Genomic DNA, 19573 nt, shown 5'->3' with positions numbered 1-19573 from the left:
CATAAGCCGTAGCCATAAGCCGCAGCCATAAGCACTAGCCATAAGCCGTAGCCATAAGCCGTAGCCATAAGCCGTAGCCATAAGCCGTAGCCATAAGCCGCAGCCATAAGCCGCAGCCACAAGCCGTAGCCATAAGCCATAGCCATAAGCCGTAGCCAAGCCATAGGCCAAAGCCATAGCCATAAGCCATAGCTATAAGACAAGCCACCAGCCAAAGCTTTCAAATACAACTTGACTTACATGTCACCGTTAGGATGGGTCCACCAGGGAATCACCGAGGACAAACTCCCAGGTAAATGCAGCATAGGCTATCACCACATAGATGACGATAGCTACCACAAGTAAACCTGTCATAAGACAAAATAGGATGCACCAGCTACACCGTAGCACAGGATATTCAGCGCTTGCCCTGTAAGCGAAGAATGAGCACAAAAATTGGCGGTAAGCAAAGCCATGAAATTGGACCCAGGTGTTAATAACAAATTACATGAGGAACATTTGCAGCAGTTGATACAGCATTGGATGGAGTATTTTGTGTTTTAGTCAAGGCATTTTTTATTTTTTTACCTCTGCATTTTTTAATGCCCAGAACTTGAGATTTGTACAGAGTGGAAAGTAGCCTACAGATACTATTTACAAGTATAGGATGTCTCACATGCAATTATTTTAAACATAATTTCAACCTTTTTTTATGGACTGCTCAGTTTAATGCTATTAATACTGTTTATATTGAGTGTTGTCAATATCCTTGGAAAAAGCTTAATTGTAGAGTAGAAGATCCGACCCACATAGTGTACATACATTGTAATGTAGGCTTTTATTTAGACTTTTCTTGATATTTGACAACTTTTGAAATCAGATTAGAGTAGGAATAACATCATGCCAAATTTAGAAGTGTGTTTCCGTTTAACAATTTCCTCACAAATTCAATTACTAACAGTTTCCCCCTTTTTTCATTGAGACAACAGTTTTGAACAATATTTATATTTGCAAGTTCTTTCCAATTCCCACTTACGAGGAAAAGATAACTTAAACAAAGATTATTGTTTGATTGTTGAATAAAATTAAACTCTTAATAGTAAACTCTTTCTCCTTTAAAAGAAAACAAGATTAGTTTGGCACTCATTCGTGCACAATACCTTTAAAGACAATGGACACTATTGGTAATTGTCAAAGACTAGTCTTCACAGTTGGTGTACTGGTATCTCAATGTATACATAAAATAACAAACCTGTGAAAATTTGAGCTCAATCGGTCGTCGAATTTGCGAGATAATAATGAAAGAAAAAAAACCCTTGTGTCACGAAGTTGTGTGCTTTCTGATGCTTGATTTCGAGACCTCAAATTCTAAACTTGAGGTCTCAAAATCAAATTCGTGGAAAATTACTTCTTTCTCGAAAACTACGTCATTCAGAGGGAGCTGTTTCTCACAATGTTTTATACCATCAACCTCTCCCCATTATTCGTAATCATAAGGTTTTATGATGATAATTATTTTGAGTAATTACCATAGTGTTCACTGCCTTTAAATTTAATCACGTCAAATGTGATAACTTGGTTTACAATGGAAAATATCCAAACCTGTGACAAAATTTAGAGGTTTTCAGACTCTCAAAATTATTTCACTTAGAGGTCGGATGGTTTGGTCATTATACAAAAGAGCCGAAGGCAAATTTAGGGCCCAGGGTGTCAAATAAAAATTCTTGAAATCACGCAAAATCTTGACAAATCAATGACCTGATTAAGGGATTTGAAATGGAGTCAGTGATTCAAGTTTCTACCATCACTGCATTCAGCCTGTAGTCTTTTTAAAATGTCTAAATGAAGTTTGGTTTAACCTCAAATATGAGAAATAAACAACATTATAATACATTCATAGAAAGTTCACAATAAAATTATCTCTGATGACGCTTCGATTGAAGGTCCAAAATCAGCTTTGATTAATACTTGGTTCAATTTATCCTTTATAATAATCAAAAGCATTTGAAACATGAACTACTTTAAAATCCTTATAGGAACACTTTACAACATCATAAGGCACTTAGTGAGTTGAATAGTAACCTCCGGGCGGCTGGTGATCACTTTCACTGGCGACCACACCGCCTTCACTCCCATCATCTGCCGACCACGTCCAACTAGTCGTTGAATTCCTCTCTCCGCTGGGGTATTCATCAACAACGCCCTCTGTGGTTTTCGTTCCCTTCTTACAATACGCAGCCGGACCCTGGTAGTACGCCGGGGACGAATGAGCTATTGGTTGAAGCCCGCCCTCTGCTGACCAGTTCTGACCAGGCAAGGTTGATCCCTGGGGACTGTTGGACCGATTGGGGTGTTGAGAATCGGGGTTCAGTTGATGCTGACCTCTGAAATCTTGCTGACCTTTATTAAACTCTTGACCCCAAGAGGGTGCTGTTTGTGGGTTGTTGGCTGCCTGGCACGTTGCTACCCTGGCCCACAACTGCAGAAGCTTTTCACCAACAGAGGGCTCCAATTCCTAAGGTCAAAGCAAAATCAATCCAGAATTAACATAAACTAACAAAACCTTACTTTAACTCATCGTTTACTCTGAAAACGACAACTGCAACATGACAAATTTTTGAACATTTTACTACATGCACTAGGCATCAAACGACATGTAGAGTTTTGCGAAAGATCATGCGATAGGGCAGTCACACAGTCACATTGTAAAGTGTCCTGCATGCTGCCATGAAGGAAATGAGGCTGAATTCTTGGCCATTATTTATCGGCCGGTCTCCAGCAGGAATGTTCTGCCATTGTGTGATCAACTTGTGACCTTTTGTTGACACAGCACCAGCCTGATGTGTGCATTGCCTGCCGGACAAGGGCCAGACTGATTATTAATTTCAGTTTGCGATGCGAAACGCAGCAACGGCTTTTAAGTATGAGATAAAAGTAACTTGATTCCCAATCGCTTCCAAAAATGACACCACAGATACAAGGAGACTCGGGGGGCCCCAGCCCAAAATGCCTAGAAATCTGTGACAAACCCACCACTATTACACAGTCTACCCCATTTGGCTTCTTCCTCAACACCAAGAACACCTAGACGATAGTCATAGTCCATTCTTGATTCAAATGATTTACCTGACCGTCTCTGTTCATCTGCACTTTCTGGTTGAGCAAAAACCGTGTCTGGTTGAAGCTGACATTGGCTCTATGAAGGAAACAGAACAAAAAACTTGGACTTGGTATTTGAAATTTTGCAAGGAGAAAACAATTGCAGACCCGTTAGTGTGAGCATTATACAAAACTATTTGTGTGGTAAAGCTCACATATTAGGACTGAGACCATCCATTGAAAGTTGCGTTAATCTGCCTGTGGCAGTCAGCAGCCCTACTGGTTTGTGCAAGATCCAATTAGGTTACTCTTTGGAAGAGGAATTACATGGAGATAACAGGTGTTAGATGTCAGATGGAAAGGATGTTTTAGTCTAGGCTCTTTCTTTAATGGAGCTTTCCCCTAATGACTTAGTTTTATTTTCAGAACTGTTGCAGATCAAGTTTTTGGCCTTGATCTGAATCTCAACTCACTGTAAATGAAGATGTATGTAATATAATGTAAGTTTTTGAGAAAGTTTTTGAGAAAACGAAAATCACAGTGCAATGTTTTCAGGAGAGTCGCGTAAATCCGTTGTACAGGCTAAAATAACTTTTGTCTCAATGAGAACAAATTTTTTTTGTGAATTGTTTTACTAGTTTCTCAAAAACTACAGCACCAAAGCAAGTAGTATTTTACTTTCTACCATCATTATCTTTATTACGTGAAAGTTTGTGTTAAGTGTCCCACATAAAGTACCCAAACCCTTTAAAGCCATTATACAATTTCGGTACAGAAAAAAAAAATTCACAGATTTACAAATAATTTACAGGGTTTACAGAAGGTAATGGTGAAAGACTTCTCTTGAAATATTGTTCCATGAAATGCTTTACTTTTTGAGAAAACATTAAAACAATATCAATTCTCGTTAGCGAGAATTACGAATTTATTTTAAACACATGTCATGACAAGGAGAAACGCGCAAAAACATGAGTGGGTTTTCCCGTTATTTTCTCCCGACTCCAATGACCAATTGAGCCTAAATTTTCACAGGTTTGTTATTTTATATATTAGTTGTGATACACGAAGTGTGGGACTTGGACAATACTGTTTACTGAAAGTGTTTAATGGCTTTAAGCCCACTGTTCAGAAAAGGAATTAAATGGAGATAACAGGTGTTAGTAGTTAGATGAAAAGGATGTTTTATTCTAGCCTCTTCATTTAATGGAGCTTTCCCCCATATTGACTTATTGGATAGGTTCACTGAATCCAAGGAAACTACCTTTTGATCCACTGCACGCCAACTTCAGCGCCGTTCCTCATGGAGCCATCTCTCCACTCCACAGTCTGTGAATAGCGAATGTCCGACGTCATCTTGCTAAATCCCTGAAAGTGATTACTGCCTTGGATTGCAAAGAACAGGAAGATAGCTTGGGACGTCTGTAGAGATACAATCAAGATTTGCATAAATGGATTATACATACAGTTTTCATGTAGGTTTTATTAAATGAAAGATCGCCTAACATCATAAGGCCACACAGCCACTTCAAGGTGAGAGCTACATTTAAAGGCAGTGGACACTATTGGTAATTACTCAAAATAATTATCAGCATAAAACCTCCATTGGTAACGAGTAATGGGGAGAGGTTGATAGTATAAAACCTTGTGAGAAACGGCTCCCTCCGAAGTGACGTAGTTTTCGAGAAAGAAGTAATTTTCCACGAATTAGATTTCGAGACCTCAAGTTTAGAATTTTAAGGTCTCGAAATCAAGCATCTGGCATAGTTATCTCGCAACTCTGACAACAAATCGAGCTCAAATTTTCACAGGTTTGTTATTTTGTGCATATGTTGAGATACACCAAGTGAATAGACTGGTCTTTGCAGTTACCAATAGTGTCCACTGTCTTCAATTGATTCAGGCTATCCAATATAATTGTCACCAGGGGCACGTTAACACCTACTCATGAGGCTTTCATAGTCCCTAAGGATGTGGGCATGGGTGTCATCCAGTAGGAGCCTGGCTGGTAGAGACCACTCGGCCACAACACTCAGTTGAAATAAGTTCATACTAAGAAACAAAACCATTTCAACACACAAGGCCTTGTCCCAGGCCCCCAACCCGGACAGGTAAGGGCCCCACCTGCCCTGTCGTTCATGCTTTAATAACGGACCGCGTCTCCAGAGAAGGCTCGTGGGGGACAGTGCTTCGCTGGCCCCCACGAGCACTCTCCTACAAAGGCCTCTGGCTCCCTACTTTGCTGTGTCAGTAGGATAATACTGTACAAAGAGTTGCAATAAGGTTTTTTTATCACAGCACTATGGGTGCATTATTGGTCGCTTTTTTTTTATATGCTTGGTACAGGGCATGACTTTCCCTCCTTAATACTCACTTGGAATGCACTGCTTAGTATTTTTGCAGTAGTTGGAGACACACACCATAACCCATTGTGAAATGACAGCTCAATATTGAAGGGATCGTGACACTTCATGATGAAGTATCTTACTGCATTCAATGAGCTATCAGGACACTGTGGTACTTGCTGCCCTCCATAAGCCTCAACACCTCCTGCAGCCTTCATCCTGCTGCCGCCACTAGTTATCCCACTGCTGCCACCAGTAGTCCCACTGCTGCCACCAGAAATCTCACCTCTGCCACCAGCATTTCCACTACTGCCACCACTGTAAGATGCCTTCCCTTGCCAGGCAGGAGCTGAGGCGTTCAGGGTAGAAGCTGGCTTACTTGAAGCAGGAGTTTTGGTTTGGTTTGGAGGAGAAGAACAACCCCAATGTTTTTTATTGCCTGATGGTCCTGGTAAAAAACAAGAAGTTGTGAAACAATAAACAAGTTACTTCTTAAAACTTTATCGTTTTTTTAACGAGCAATACCAATGGCAGCATACTCCAATATTTTACCCACACAGGTTGGAAACAAAATGTAAAATTCAAAGGCACTATTGATATTTTGTAAGTTTAATTCCCTTTCGAAGGACACTGCAATAATAGTTAAAGTGTCTTGCTTTAAGCCGAGACTTGAATCCACACTCAGCTGATAGGAAACACCAGAGCTTGAGTTCGGTTGTCTTATCCGCTCGACCACAACATGACTCTTCCCTCATGCAATTTAAGACTGAATTGCATGTATATATATGCCACTTGCATTCAATGGATGTGCAAAGCATTAGAAAGATTGAAAATATAAAAACTGGTTACAGATTTGCACATAACTGACGGTCAGGGTACAAACCTTCCCTTTAAATATTTTTGATTGAAATGCTATGGTTTTGAGAAATCAGCAAACCAATTAGTTTTGATCTTGTGAGTCCAAATCCTGACGATGAAAACATTGAAAACAAGTAAGGATTTCATTTCTGATTTTCTTGTGACTTCGATGACCTATTGAGCATAAACCTTCATTGTTATTTCATGTGTAAGTTGGGACACATAAAGTGGAAAAACATGTAGTGGTCTTTGACATTTACCAGTTGTTGTCCACTTGCATTAAAAACTTACTGAATTCTTGCACTCTGTCGTTGGATACGGTACTTGCCATCCGTGAACCTTGGTTATTCTGATGAGCTTGTTGATTGAACCTATTACCAACGCTCCGTCGGGGCGGGGTGTTATTGAAATGATCCATAGCTGTCAACCATGAATAAAGGATTTGTTAAAAAGTGATAAAAAAAATAAATAAAAAAACAACTTTTCAATCTTACTTTCGCCATGCATAAACAAGCATTTAAGTAAATATTTTATGGCTGTGCTTACCAAAATGTTAGAATCTGCACTAATGGAAGCAGGAAATTCCTTAATCAGACATGCCAACCTCTGGGATCACAAAACTATATTCTGAAACCCCAAAACCTGTGTTTTTCACTAAAAACCAGTATTTTTGATAAAACAAGCGTAAACAAGAATTTCAATTGTTTTTTTTCCCAAAGATAGGCAAAATAGAGAAGGCCATTATTGTTATCGAACAGGTCATAAGTTAAAAGTGAAGTAAAAATAATAACATAAAATAATTTTTTTTTTTTTTTTAAGTTATAATTTTGTTTTGTTTTTAAAGGACATATTTTGGCAAATTCTTTCGTAAACTATCACCATGTTTTTCGTCCATTCATTAAACGACCGATACCATATATGGGCATTTCCGACAACAGCGCCCTCTGCTGTTCAATGGATTGTGTTAGACTGGTTCCCTGTGAAATTCGGACGTCAGATAAACTGGCGTGTGGAATGCAAGGCAGATTTTCGCTAGCGTGCATGCAATGACGATGCGAGGGAAAACGATCTATGTGATGTGGTGAACATTAAATTAATACGGGGGAATATAGTTCACTGGATAATCATTGTACATGTATGCCATAAGTAGTCGGCCGAAAACAAATATTTGTGTCAATAAATAAAATATTGAACTTGAGTTAAAAAAAGGCAGAAAATTGTATTTTTTGTGGTGGTGGAGCTCAAAACTGCAAAATTTTTTGCAAAACCCGTACATCCGTATTTTTTACAAAAAACCTGTACGAAATACGGGAAAATTATACTAGTTGGCATGTCTGCTTAATAACTTCAAACGTATCTCAGATTATCTGGGAATTTTTGCATGTGCCTGTCCGTACTCCACATTTTCAGGCATTCTTCGCTTACACAGTTAATGCAGAAATTCCGCACTTGCATAAGTGGAGAATTGAATCGTAAGTGCCGAATTTGGAGCAAACCAGTGTCGTGAAATTAGGCCCAGGGCTCAAATTCATAGAGCTGCGTAAGCCAAAAAAGTAGCTAAGCATAATAAAACTACTTAGCAATATTTTCTGCTCAAGCAGCTCTATGAAATTTGGACCAGACACATATAATTTAACAGAGAGCTATAAACCTAATGGAAGGAAACTTTTCTAATAATTTACTGCTGGCAATCATGACCTACCCATGGGCTTTGGGCGCTGACCAACACCAACAGGTTGCTGCAATCCTAATGCCTGCTCTTCATTGCTAAGAACTTTGACAATGGTTCTCAAGACAGCCTAAAAATGAGAATGGTTATTCACAGTCAGGCCTATACAAATAAACTGTTTGTTTGGCGTAGCCTGTCAACCAATTCAATGAAAAAAATAGTTTAAAAAATTGTTCATGAAACCCATAAAAAAAAACTACTTAAAGGCAGTGGACACTATTGGTAATTACTCAAATTATTTATTAGCATAAAACCTTACTTGGTAACGAGTAATTGGGAGAGGTTGATAGTATAAAACATTGTGATAAACGGCTCCCACTGAAGTAACATAGTTTTCGAGAAAGAAGTAATTTTCCACAAATTTGATTTCGAGACCTCAGATTTAGAATTCGAGGTCTCGAAATAAAGCATCTGAAAGCACACAACTTCGTTGAGATGTTGAGATACACCAAGTGAGAAGACTGGTCTTTGACAATTACCAACAGTGTCCAGTGTCTTTAAAAGCAAGGATGAGATTTGACAAAATGTGAATAATTCTATAAGAGGTTTGTGCGTAGTTGCTCCTCCGCTTCTCACCAAGCAGACGTTTTTAAGCTGAAACTTCCACATGTGACTTTTATTGTATCTTTCTTTATAATGTTGCCTATAAATCAGCATTACGTTGTCAAAACTAAACGCTCTAATATTTCCTTGTGTAAATTGTTATTGTTTTTTCCCTATTTCAGCTTTTGGCAGTGATGGAAAATGTATTTTTTAATGTTTATAATAAAATCAATAATAATAATAATAATAATAATAATAATAATCTACTGACCTCATCGCCCGGTGTCCATGGTTTAGCTGGCATGCGCATCCTCCGTAGGAACAATGTGTGCCACTTCTGTCTGAGTAACAGTGCTAGATTAGCAGCCTGAAAAGAAAAACAATATCAATTTATCATAGTCTGAAGTTACACGACCTGATTTGTACAAAAATATTTTACTTTTAGTCCCCTTTTTTGCCCTGCATCAACCATGAACAATGAACAAAATAAATGTAACATGAATTTTTTTTCTTCTACATTGCATGCTCATGGATGTGAGATAATGACAGGGTCCTCACCATAATTATCTTATAATTTTTAACCCATTACCACTTATCATTGGCTAATTTGTTCACGGACCCCGAAAAAGACTGGCTTTCCTGGTAGTCACCGTGGTTAAACTGCAAAACTTGCCATCACAATGTTATGGGTTCAAAACCTACCAAGCTAACAACTTCTAAGATCAGTTTGCATATCAATCCGTAACATTGGACACATTCGGAAATATCTTGACAAACACACCACTGAAATACTTGTTCACGCTTTCATTACTTCCAAAACCGACATGGGCAATTCACTGCTTTTTGACATTAGGAGAAACCAATTAAAACGTCTGCAGCGTCTACAGAACATCGCTGCCAAACTAGTTTCTCTCACCAGTAAATATTCCCGCATCACTCCTGTATTACAGGATCTCCACTGGCTGCCAATATCACACAGGATTACAAACTTGCCCTATTCATTTTCAAAATTCTTCACAACAATGCTCCAGAATACCTCATCAACCTCATCCACCCATACACCTCAGCACACACCGGACTGCGTTCTAATGAGCTCATGATGCTTCATCACCCCAGAACTTCCACTATTTTCTGTAGCATCAGCCTGGGTGTGGAACCAACTCCCATTGACTGTCGAATCATCTCCATCCATCACAACATTCAAGACAAACTTAAAATCTCACCTGTTCAAACAAGCATACTCACACAATCCTCAGTCCTAATTTGTCTTTCTCTCCTAAGGCGCCATGAGCGCCTTCCTGAGGCGGATACCGGCGCTCTATTATGTGTTCTTTATTATTATTATTATTATTATTATTATTATTATTATTAACTGATTTCACAATGACTAGAATAAATACTGTCATCTAGTTTTTGAATCAGAATTTCTTGATTTGTGCAATACACGTAAAAGAAATGTTGTTTGAGAGAGATTGGCTATTGCCAGCTTGATGTTGATATCCCCCAAGTGAGAGTTTTGAAGTTCCCTTGATGGGAAGATAATCTAAACAAAAAAATAACAAACGAGAATAAGTACCAACCTCTGTGTCTGCCCTGAGAACGATCCAGTCGTCTAGTTTCAGTCCTGCCCTTTGACCTTTCTCCTCGTCGTCAGCATCGCTGTCGCTGTCGTCCTGGTTGGCTCCGTTGGCGATGTTGTCTTCCGGCTGAACGAGGGCATCTTGAGGAAGACGAGACGGGCCGGTGAAGAGCGCCACTGCGAGGGGGGAAACAATGGTTGTGCAGCGGATACTCGTGTGGCGGTGGAACCTAGGGGAGTGGATCAATAACTTGATTATAGGTTGTTTGAATGATTCATTTAAAATTCAAAGACAACAATAGATTGCTTTGTCTGAATTAAGGCCTTTTCGGCGTTTTAGGCTGAGCAAATAACAACACCCGACTCAAGATTTTGTGTTTCTGATCAGCAGAGTGTCGGTTTGAGTCCCTGTCATGACATTATTGCTGCGCCATTAAGATGTTATGTAAAATCACAGGTCCTGTGTGTTGTGTTATGCATGTAAAAAAACAGTGCACTTATTGTAAAGACTTCAAAACTTCAGGCTAGTCCTAAACTCTGGACAAGACTAGTCTGAACTCTTTGTGAAACCCACCCTAGACACCTTCTCTCTCTTCAAACAGTCTTTATTTTTCTTGAAGCTTTCACCTTTTTGGTTTTGATACCTTTTGTAGATCAAGTTTTTGGACATGACATGAATCCCTACTCACTGTGAATGAAGGTGTAATCTAATTTAGTTCTAGCTTCATTAATCATCAAGTTTTTGAGAAAAAAAAGTAAAAATCACAGAGCAATATTTCTAGGAAAGTCAGGTAAATCTGTTGTACATGCTAAATTAAGTTTCTTCTTACATAGACAACAACAAATTTGTGAAATTATTTTACTTATTTCTCAAAAACTACAGCACCTCAGCAAGTAATAATATTGAGGGAACCTTTCTACCATCAATATCTTTTAAGTTTAATGTAATTCTGTGGATGTTTGTAAAATAAAAATAACTTAACTAGCTCACCTTGTCATTTCCTCGTAGATCAGCCAATCAGTGGGTAAAGAATCTATGATCCCTTGTTGTGCCATACCCATTGATAGCTTGTTATTGGAGGAATCGTGTAGCACCGAGTTGGGATGGAATCGGATCTTGCTCTCTGTCCTGTATTACAAGGTATACACAAACAAAAGTTTCCATGAAAAGAGTAGTAGTTACTGTAGCAAACTGTTTACCAAACAAAATGATCTGCAGTATAAATGCCAATGACTTTTAAGTGGACCCTGGCAGACTGCTTCTTCAAGGCTAAATAAAATCACCATTAAGTTTGCACATTGAGTTGTGGGGAAGTGCTATTGTTGTTCTTGTATTCCATTTTCCAAAGAATTGCCTTTTTGATACCCAGTTTAACACAAAAAAAAGTTGTGGGAACCTTTGTTCATTTGTATAAAAGTCCCCACATTTCTGTGTATGTCATAACACTAGTAAACAGCCTTTCTAATATATTTGTATTTGCTCTTCACTGCTCCTTTACAATACAATGTACATCATCATTATAACGAGCCAGTTCTCTAGAAGCCCAGCAGCTTAGTCTGGCTCTTCCACCTTCCCTTCTACCCCTCCCCCCCCCCCTTCTCAACACTTACTGAGTTGTAAGTTGTTTTCTCTCCCGGTCCACCTTGATGATGTTAGGGTACATGCCGGCACACAGCGACGCCTTTACCACTGCCCAGTTCTCAGAGTTGGTGTTCAGATCTCGGATGTCTCCCGGTCCTCGAGCTCGCACAAATCCAGAAGCTCTGAGCTGGCCTAGAAGCTGGGTCCTGAAACGTAGTTTAGCTTTCGTCAATTTATTTCATTTTTTTTCTTCTTTCATCTCTAAACTACTTCAGGTTTACACTCCTTCAAGGAATCTTTGATCCAGTACCATGCTTCTCCCCAAGGAACCCAAGTCTTGACACTCGTGGGGTCTTTGTCTGTAGCTGTGCTACGCATGTGGAACATAACACTTAATCTTAGATCTTAGTACCACACAAGTTTATTAGGCTGTTTCTCCATTACAAGTTATTTTCAGATTATGACATAACTTCTTTTTCAAAAGGTCATTTTAGAACTAAAAATGACACAGGCGAGACACAAAATTACACAAAAGGTCATAAAAGTGTGTAAAATATGTCAAAATGAAACTTGTATTTTTGTTCACGCATGTAAAATAAACCTCTATAAGTCAATTGTTTCCCCTGAGACTTAAATTCGCAGAGACAATCAGGATTTATTAATTGTCTTTCAGCCTGGAAGACGCTTACCTCATTCCTACTATCATCTCCATGGTGGCCTGAGACAAATAGTTCCTGACGCAGAATGCTCTCTCCCAACCATCACTACGAGCTCTCTGCCACGCCTAGATATCAAACAGGAACATTGTAATCTCAATAATAATCCTTCTATTACACAACTTTTGGATTTTGTTCTGATTTTTGTTATGAGAGATTGCCGATATCTCATGGCTACAAACGGCCACGTCACATTTTCTTTGGTGTTTAGTCTATGGAGAGTGTTAAAATGACAAAAAAAGTCCATATGTTGATAGCCATTAAAAATTTTGTTTATGAGATATTGCCTAGTATCACAGACGGCCACTTCAAGGTGAGGGTTATATTGACTTAAATCACCATGGGCATGTTGCCACCATCCCCTGAAGGTGAAAGGGGGGAACCCCCCCCCCCCATCATAGTCCATGGTTATCATCCACTAGGAGCCTGGCTGGTAGAGCAGAATGTACTTCATACCCAACTTTGAACAGACTTTTATGGTCACCTTAGAGCACACTGATGGAAACGTTGAGTCGTTAACCACCTGTTCTTTTCAGAATCACTACCACTCAAAAGAGATATTCACATAGTGTTACCGCAAACCTCTCGTAGCACCGAATGTACAAAATCTATGCAGAGTTAATGTTTCATTAATTACCTGGAATGCTCTGAGTAAGGCCATGTGGTCGCTGTAGGTATTGGCAGCGTACTTCTTACGGACGGCCATTGCTGCTCGCTTCTCGGAGGGATGGTTTGGCAAAACGACTGCATAAAAGAGATGACAGCAAAGGTTAGGAAGGTGCTGTGGTGCAATGTGCACCAAATAAAGCCCGGAACACCGAGGTAAGCCCTTACTCTTAAAGACACTGGACACACTTTTGGTAATTGTCAAAGACCAGTCTTCTCACTTGGTGTATCTCAACATATGCATAAAATAACAAACCTGTGAACATTTGAACTCAATTATTGGTCATCAATCTTGCGAGAAAATAATGGAAGAAAAAAACACCCTTGTCACACGAAGTTGTGTGCTTTCAGATGCTTGACTTCGGCACCTCAAAATCTAATTCTGAGTAGTCAAATTCGTGGAAAATTACTTCTCTCTCAAAAACTGCGTTACTTCAGAGGGAGCTGTTTCTCACAATTTGTTATACTATCAACAGCTCTCCACTGCTCATTAATACCAAGTCAGTTATTATGCAAACAATTATTTTGAGTATTTACCAATAGTGTCCACTCCCTTTAACAGTAAGTGCATTAGGTTCCTTGTGATAACAAAAGACTGACGGCTTTAAATCCCATCCAAAGGATGAAGCAAAAAATGGTCTAGTGTCTTGCTTTAGGACACAAGTGTCATGACCCAGACTCAACCCACTGGGACTCTACTGATCAGAAACACAAAAGCTTGAGTCCAGTGTGATTGACCGTTCGGGACACAACAAGCCACGCATTTACAGAAAATCTTGGTTAAAGGCAGTGGACACTATTGGTAATTACTCAAAATAATTATTAGCATAAAACCTTTCTTGGTGACGAGTAATGGGGAGAGGTTGTTGGTATAAAACATTGTGTGAAACGGTTCCTTCTGAAGTGCCATAGTTTTTGAGTAATTTTCCACAAATTTGATTTCGAGACCTCAGAACTTGAGGTCTCGAAATCAACCATCTAAACGCACACAACTTCGTGTGACAAGGGTGTTTTTTCTTTCATAATTATCTCGCAACTTCGATGACCGATTGAGCTCAAAACATTGTGTGAAACGGTTCCTTCTGAAGTGCCATAGTTTTTGAGTAATTTTCCACAAATTTGATTTCGAGACCTCAGAACTTGAGGTCTCGAAATCAACCATCTAAACGCACACAACTTCGTGTGACAAGGGTGTTTTTTCTTTCATAATTATCTCGCAACTTCGATGACCGATTGAGCTCAAATTTTCACAGGTTTGTTATTTTATGCATATGTTGAGATACACCAACTGTGAAGGCTAGTCTTTGACAATTACCAATAGTGTCCACTGCCTTTAAACTACACAAATTACAAAATAGTAGTAAATTAACCCATATATCAATATTGTACAGCAACCAAGGAGATATATAGAATTACATCCAACATAATGGGGGCAAAATTTCTAATTCATAGATTTTCAAGTTTGTTCATCATAACATGGAAAGATTTGACTGGTTTCAGGGAACTTGCTGCAAAATCAGGGAGAATTATTTATAAACGAGTTCTGCATATAATTTTTTGTTGACAACTTTTTAGTCAAGTACGTCTTTAAAGACAGTGGACACGATTGGTAATTGTCAAAGGCCAGTCTTCTCACTTGGTGTATCTCAACATGTGCATAAAATAACAAACCTGTAAAAATTTGAGCTAAATTGGTCGTCGGAGTTGCGAGATATTAATGAAAGAAAAAAACCCTTGTCACACGAAGTTGTGTGCTTTCAGATGCTTGATTTCCAGACCTCAAATTCTAAACTTGAGGTCTCAAAATCAAATTCGTGGAAAATTACTTCTTTCTCAAAAACTACGTTGTTCAGAGGGAGCCGTTTCTCACAATGTTTTATACTATCAAAAGCTCCCCATTACTTGTTACCAAATGAGGTTTTATGCCGATAATTTTTTTTGAGTAATTACCAATAGTGTCCACTGCCTTTAATTTTGGAGTTATTTAGGCATACTCCAGTCACATGGATCCCTATACGCCAGAGCACACACTATACGCCTCTCTTAATATTTATGCATGAGGTACGTCAAAATGCTCACCCAAAACGAGGCGATGGGCGCAGCCACTGCAAGTGATGGGGGAGTAGCGCCCACAGCCTCATTTTGGGTATGAATTATGACGGCATGCATAAATATTAAGAGAGGCGTATAGTGAGATATTTATAAAAAAACAAGTTCTGCATATCATTTTTTGTTGACACCTTGCAGGTCAAGTACATCTTTAATTTGTTATTTTAATAAAAGTCATTGTCTACTCACATGGATCCCTGTAAGCCAGAGCACACACTATAGTCAGCACAGGATCAAGGCACTTGAGTACGATGGAGTACAGCATCATCTTGCCTAATCTAGGCTCTACTGGTAGATCAGCAAGGTGGTGACCTAACTCAGTCAGATCCTCCCAGTTGTCTATTGCATCAATGGCCTGCCACACAACCAAAAGAAAACATGATTAATTGCGCCATTATGCACGACCGTTACTTTTTTTATAGTCATGGCATGGCAAAATAAAAATGCTCATAAGCACCATATTCTATATGGGTCTGATTCTTTGTTCTTGCAAGGCTTAAATAGTGAGGAAAATCCCTATAGCTCACCATTTTTACAGGACCAGCATGACCAGAGAAAAAGTTACACAGTTTCACATGTAACAACAAATTATTTGAAAAAGCACAGAGAAAGTTTAACTCATTATTATGGGTGATACTTTTGTTTACTCAACAGAATTGAAAGATCAGACTTAAAACTCAACACTTGGACACCATTTCTTGTTTTTTAAAGGTATTTATTCAATTGAAAAACACAAGACTGCCAAACTTTTCTGGTTGGAATTTACTGGCCCTGGCCTGGGGCTCTTTCACACTTGGATTGCTTTACAACTAATCACACCCAGTAAATGGGCAAACCCCTCTAATAACCACCCTGCTTTGGAGTAGAGGTAATTAGTGGGGTAAACAAATTCCCAGGGCCTCTCGAGGACTGTATTCCAATGGGATAGAGCTACGATGCGTGAAACTGGCTATAGAGGACACATGCCCTCACCCCCGGAGGACACATGCCTTCACCCCCGGAGACAGGACAGCCCCTTTCACCCAGAATCGCCCAATGGTGTTTCTCGACAGATTGTTTACCTTGAGAAGCTGGACGGCATTCTTGACGATGAGAATTGCTGGTGGGTCTGCCGCTTTGGAGAGGAACTCAGCAATGGTCATGTTGACTGGTGCCAAGAGTTTTGTGTGTAGGCACAACTCCTACAAAGAAATATACAGCACATGTTTGTTTGTGAGTGTGTAGGCGACTCTAGTCCGAACATCTGGGCCCAATTTCATAGCGCTGCTTATCGGTAAGCAAATTTTTTTGCTTACTGTAGCAGAAAAATTTGCTAAGGTATTAACGTACTTCACAGGTTAGCAAGAAAATCAGGCAGCCATCTTGCGCGTTCCACATGCAGACAATCGAAACTACAGTTAACTGCTGGTGTATGTAGCTGAAAAACTATGTCATATCGGAGAAGACCAATCATAATGCAAATATTGTAAGCTTTATCCAATGAAATCATTGGGCCTATGAACCATTGCCTGCCTTTATAGGTGACTTCCACTCATATTCAGTACCTTATGGAGACCAAGGAAGAAAAAAAACCCAGTGAAAATAAAAGGTCTCCATTGGAAAATGTTAAACATTTGGGAGCTTCACAAGGGAATATTTGTACAAAGTAGTGTGTCGTGGCAGGGGGTTGGGGGGGGGGTTCTCCAACTGACCTGTAGAGGCAGCCGGAGAATCTCTGGCGTCTGGAAGGCTGCCAGACTCTTATAACGAACTCTACTCATCAGGTGGAAGCACATACCTGGGCGACAGCGACCAGCCCTACCCTCAAAGAATACAAAATATATGTTGATATACAAAGAGAGGAATTACATAATGTGAATAAAATATCCTTTGAACTACAGCTTGAGGTAGATATAAAAAGAATCTAAAACTTGCCTTCCTTTTCTCTGCTTAGCGCTGGCCTTTGAGATCCAGTTGCTCTTCAGCATGGACACAGAAGTCAGAGCGTCAAATGATTTCTGTCAAAAATGCACAAAATGGTCCTTATACTAAATAGTTTTTAATTATTATTATTATTATTATTATTATTAAGTATTATTTATACAGGGTAGCCCCATCAGTGTAAATACACTGTTCTCCCTGGCAGCCCTGTTTTGGTTAAACGATGTAAGTCATTTTTTTGAAATTTTGAGATAAAGCCATTTCCCAGTAAAGTGAGGGCGCTCTTTCCGATTCTGAAAATCTTATCGTCAACGGATGAGTGGTTCAGAAGATACAAACTGTATGTTGACCTGTACAACTCAAAGTTTGTGACTTTAATTCACAAAAAAGATGTATGTCACACTTACACTTATTTTACAAACTAAAAATATGGTAAAATGGTGTATCTCTCTGACATACACCATTTGAGCAAATTAATCAACATCCCAAATGCTTTTTAGTATACCATTGTTATGCACCAGATTGACGACATACGCTGTGTGCATTATTTCGGTGAAATGATGTATCTTTGAATAAACTGTAACAGTTTCTTCAATAATGTTCAAAAACTTATAACAAAATATGGAAACTTATTTTCAGTTATTACATTAGTGAAAAACTTTAACAAAATGACAATCCAATATTCTGAAACAAAAAGGCAGTTATTTCAACTTTAAACCTATTTTTCTTGAAATTAGCTTTTTTGAGATACATCGTTTTACCAAAACAGGGCCGCTGGGGGCCCTGTAGAAAAGCAATACACAGAACAAGAGATAAACAAATACATGTATAAAGAACCCACAAAAGCCAAGACCAAACTGCTGCCGGAAGCCCTTTTCACATTGCTTTTATCCCCATGGGATACAGGCCTGGGGAGGCCCTGAGACTTGTTTTATTCCACGGTTACCCCGGTGCACTTTCACACTGTGTCTCTATTCCATGGGGGTTCCTTTTCCACGCTTCAAGAATACCCCAAGGTTTTAACGCTTACCCTGGAGCACGGGTGTCTATTTCCTGGGGTATACCCTTTTGCCAGGGAAGACCGGGGACCAGACCAGGAAAGCGATCAAAGTACATCAAATTTCTTACAAAGGCTATATTTTTGACCCCCCCCCCCCGCAACAGTTGTTCAGCTTACAATGATAAAGAAACCAGCAGTAGGTGTGTTATAATCTAATTAATTCCTTGCATATACACAAATCACTCACCTCTTTGACCTTTCCAGAATCAATGACAAACACAACATCATTGATGGTTACACTCGTCTCTGCAATGTTTGTAGAAAGAACCTGAAGGGCAAAAACAAAACTGGTTAAAAAAAAGAAAAATGTATAATACGATGGGAAACTGTTGGAGACACTAGGTGGCAGCAGACTTACCAATGAAATTACTTGTTCTCGTTAATGTGTGTATGCTCAGAACTATGTAAACAATGGGAATTTACCTGGTAAATCTGCTGCCATACAGCGTTCCAAAGTCTCCCATTATCAGCTTCCTGTATGACTGACTGCTCCATTAGAGTAAAAGCACTGGTTCATACACCTCCTCTCACAGAATGCCTTGGTAAGCAGAGCCATGACAATGGGCCATGGTCTGGGGCCCAATTTTATGGAGCTGCTTTAGCTGGAGATATTGCTATTAAAACATTTTTTCTGCTAAGCAAAAAGTAGGCAGGATACCAGTCACAAATTGTACATGTTACATGGTGTTTTGGCTGCTAACTTTCTTCTGATCAGCATAGTTTTGTTTTGCTTAGGATTCCATACTTAAGCAGCTCTATGAAATTGGGCCCTCTCTAAGTACAACGCTTAATTATAATCATGATAATTAGAGATTTCTATTGCGCCATTTCCACAACAATTTTTAACAGTGCATTGCACCAAGAAGTATTAAAACATTAGAGAAAAAGTACTGACAAATTAAATACTACTAAAATCTACAATCTTACAATTTTGCGGACTCCAACGACGGATTTCCTGAATACTTTCTTCTGATCAGAGCTTTGCATCGAGGAGTGGAGTGTGTAGACTTGGTAGTGACTACTATCCGAGAACATGCTGTCATCGCTGAGTAAGGTGTCTCGAAGGGACACAATGTCGTCATACCCGGGCAAGAAGACGAGGATTGCACCTGGAGGAAAGGGACAGAAGAAATTAATGAGAAGGAATTGAAATTCTGCATGGTGGAAAGAAAGACTGGAACCTCCGAGGACAGATATTGACAAAATAGGGAGAAGGCGGATAGGGCTAGAATACAAGGATTGCACCTGGAAGAAGGGACAGAAGAAATTAATGAGAGGAATTTAAAACTTTTAACGGTGGAAAGAAAGACTGGAACCTCACAGGAAAGATATTGACAAAATAGGGAGACGTTCAATAGGGCGAGAATACAAGGATTGCACCTGGAAGGAGG

General features: G+C 39.3%; 1 protein-coding gene across 1 annotated transcript in view; it reads right to left on the bottom strand.

Annotated features, from left to right (window-relative positions):
- Positions 1-1465: 1465 nt before the first annotated feature.
- Positions 1466-19573, bottom strand: part of LOC117295863 (3'-5' RNA helicase YTHDC2-like) — a 32476-nt gene continuing 14368 nt past the window's right edge. Inside the window, exons 16-33 of the mRNA XM_033778643.1 lie at positions 19110-19291; positions 18370-18450; positions 17117-17199; positions 16894-16999; positions 16264-16383; positions 15392-15557; positions 13065-13171; positions 12401-12495; positions 11741-11917; positions 11121-11258; positions 10131-10359; positions 8822-8917; positions 7981-8077; positions 6570-6698; positions 5450-5868; positions 4340-4497; positions 3106-3175; positions 1466-2494 (exon numbers count right to left, since the gene is read on the bottom strand). Of these exons, the coding sequence (XP_033634534.1) occupies positions 2042-2494; positions 3106-3175; positions 4340-4497; positions 5450-5868; positions 6570-6698; positions 7981-8077; positions 8822-8917; positions 10131-10359; positions 11121-11258; positions 11741-11917; positions 12401-12495; positions 13065-13171; positions 15392-15557; positions 16264-16383; positions 16894-16999; positions 17117-17199; positions 18370-18450; positions 19110-19291 (2906 nt within the window). The 3' untranslated portion in view covers positions 1466-2041. The remainder of the gene's footprint in view (positions 2495-3105; positions 3176-4339; positions 4498-5449; positions 5869-6569; positions 6699-7980; positions 8078-8821; positions 8918-10130; positions 10360-11120; positions 11259-11740; positions 11918-12400; positions 12496-13064; positions 13172-15391; positions 15558-16263; positions 16384-16893; positions 17000-17116; positions 17200-18369; positions 18451-19109; positions 19292-19573) is intronic.

The sequence above is a fragment of the Asterias rubens genome, chromosome 10 (assembly GCF_902459465.1).
Source record: "Asterias rubens chromosome 10, eAstRub1.3, whole genome shotgun sequence".
NCBI lineage: Eukaryota > Metazoa > Echinodermata > Asteroidea > Forcipulatida > Asteriidae > Asterias > Asterias rubens.
This window is presented reverse-complemented; position numbering and strand designations above follow the sequence as displayed.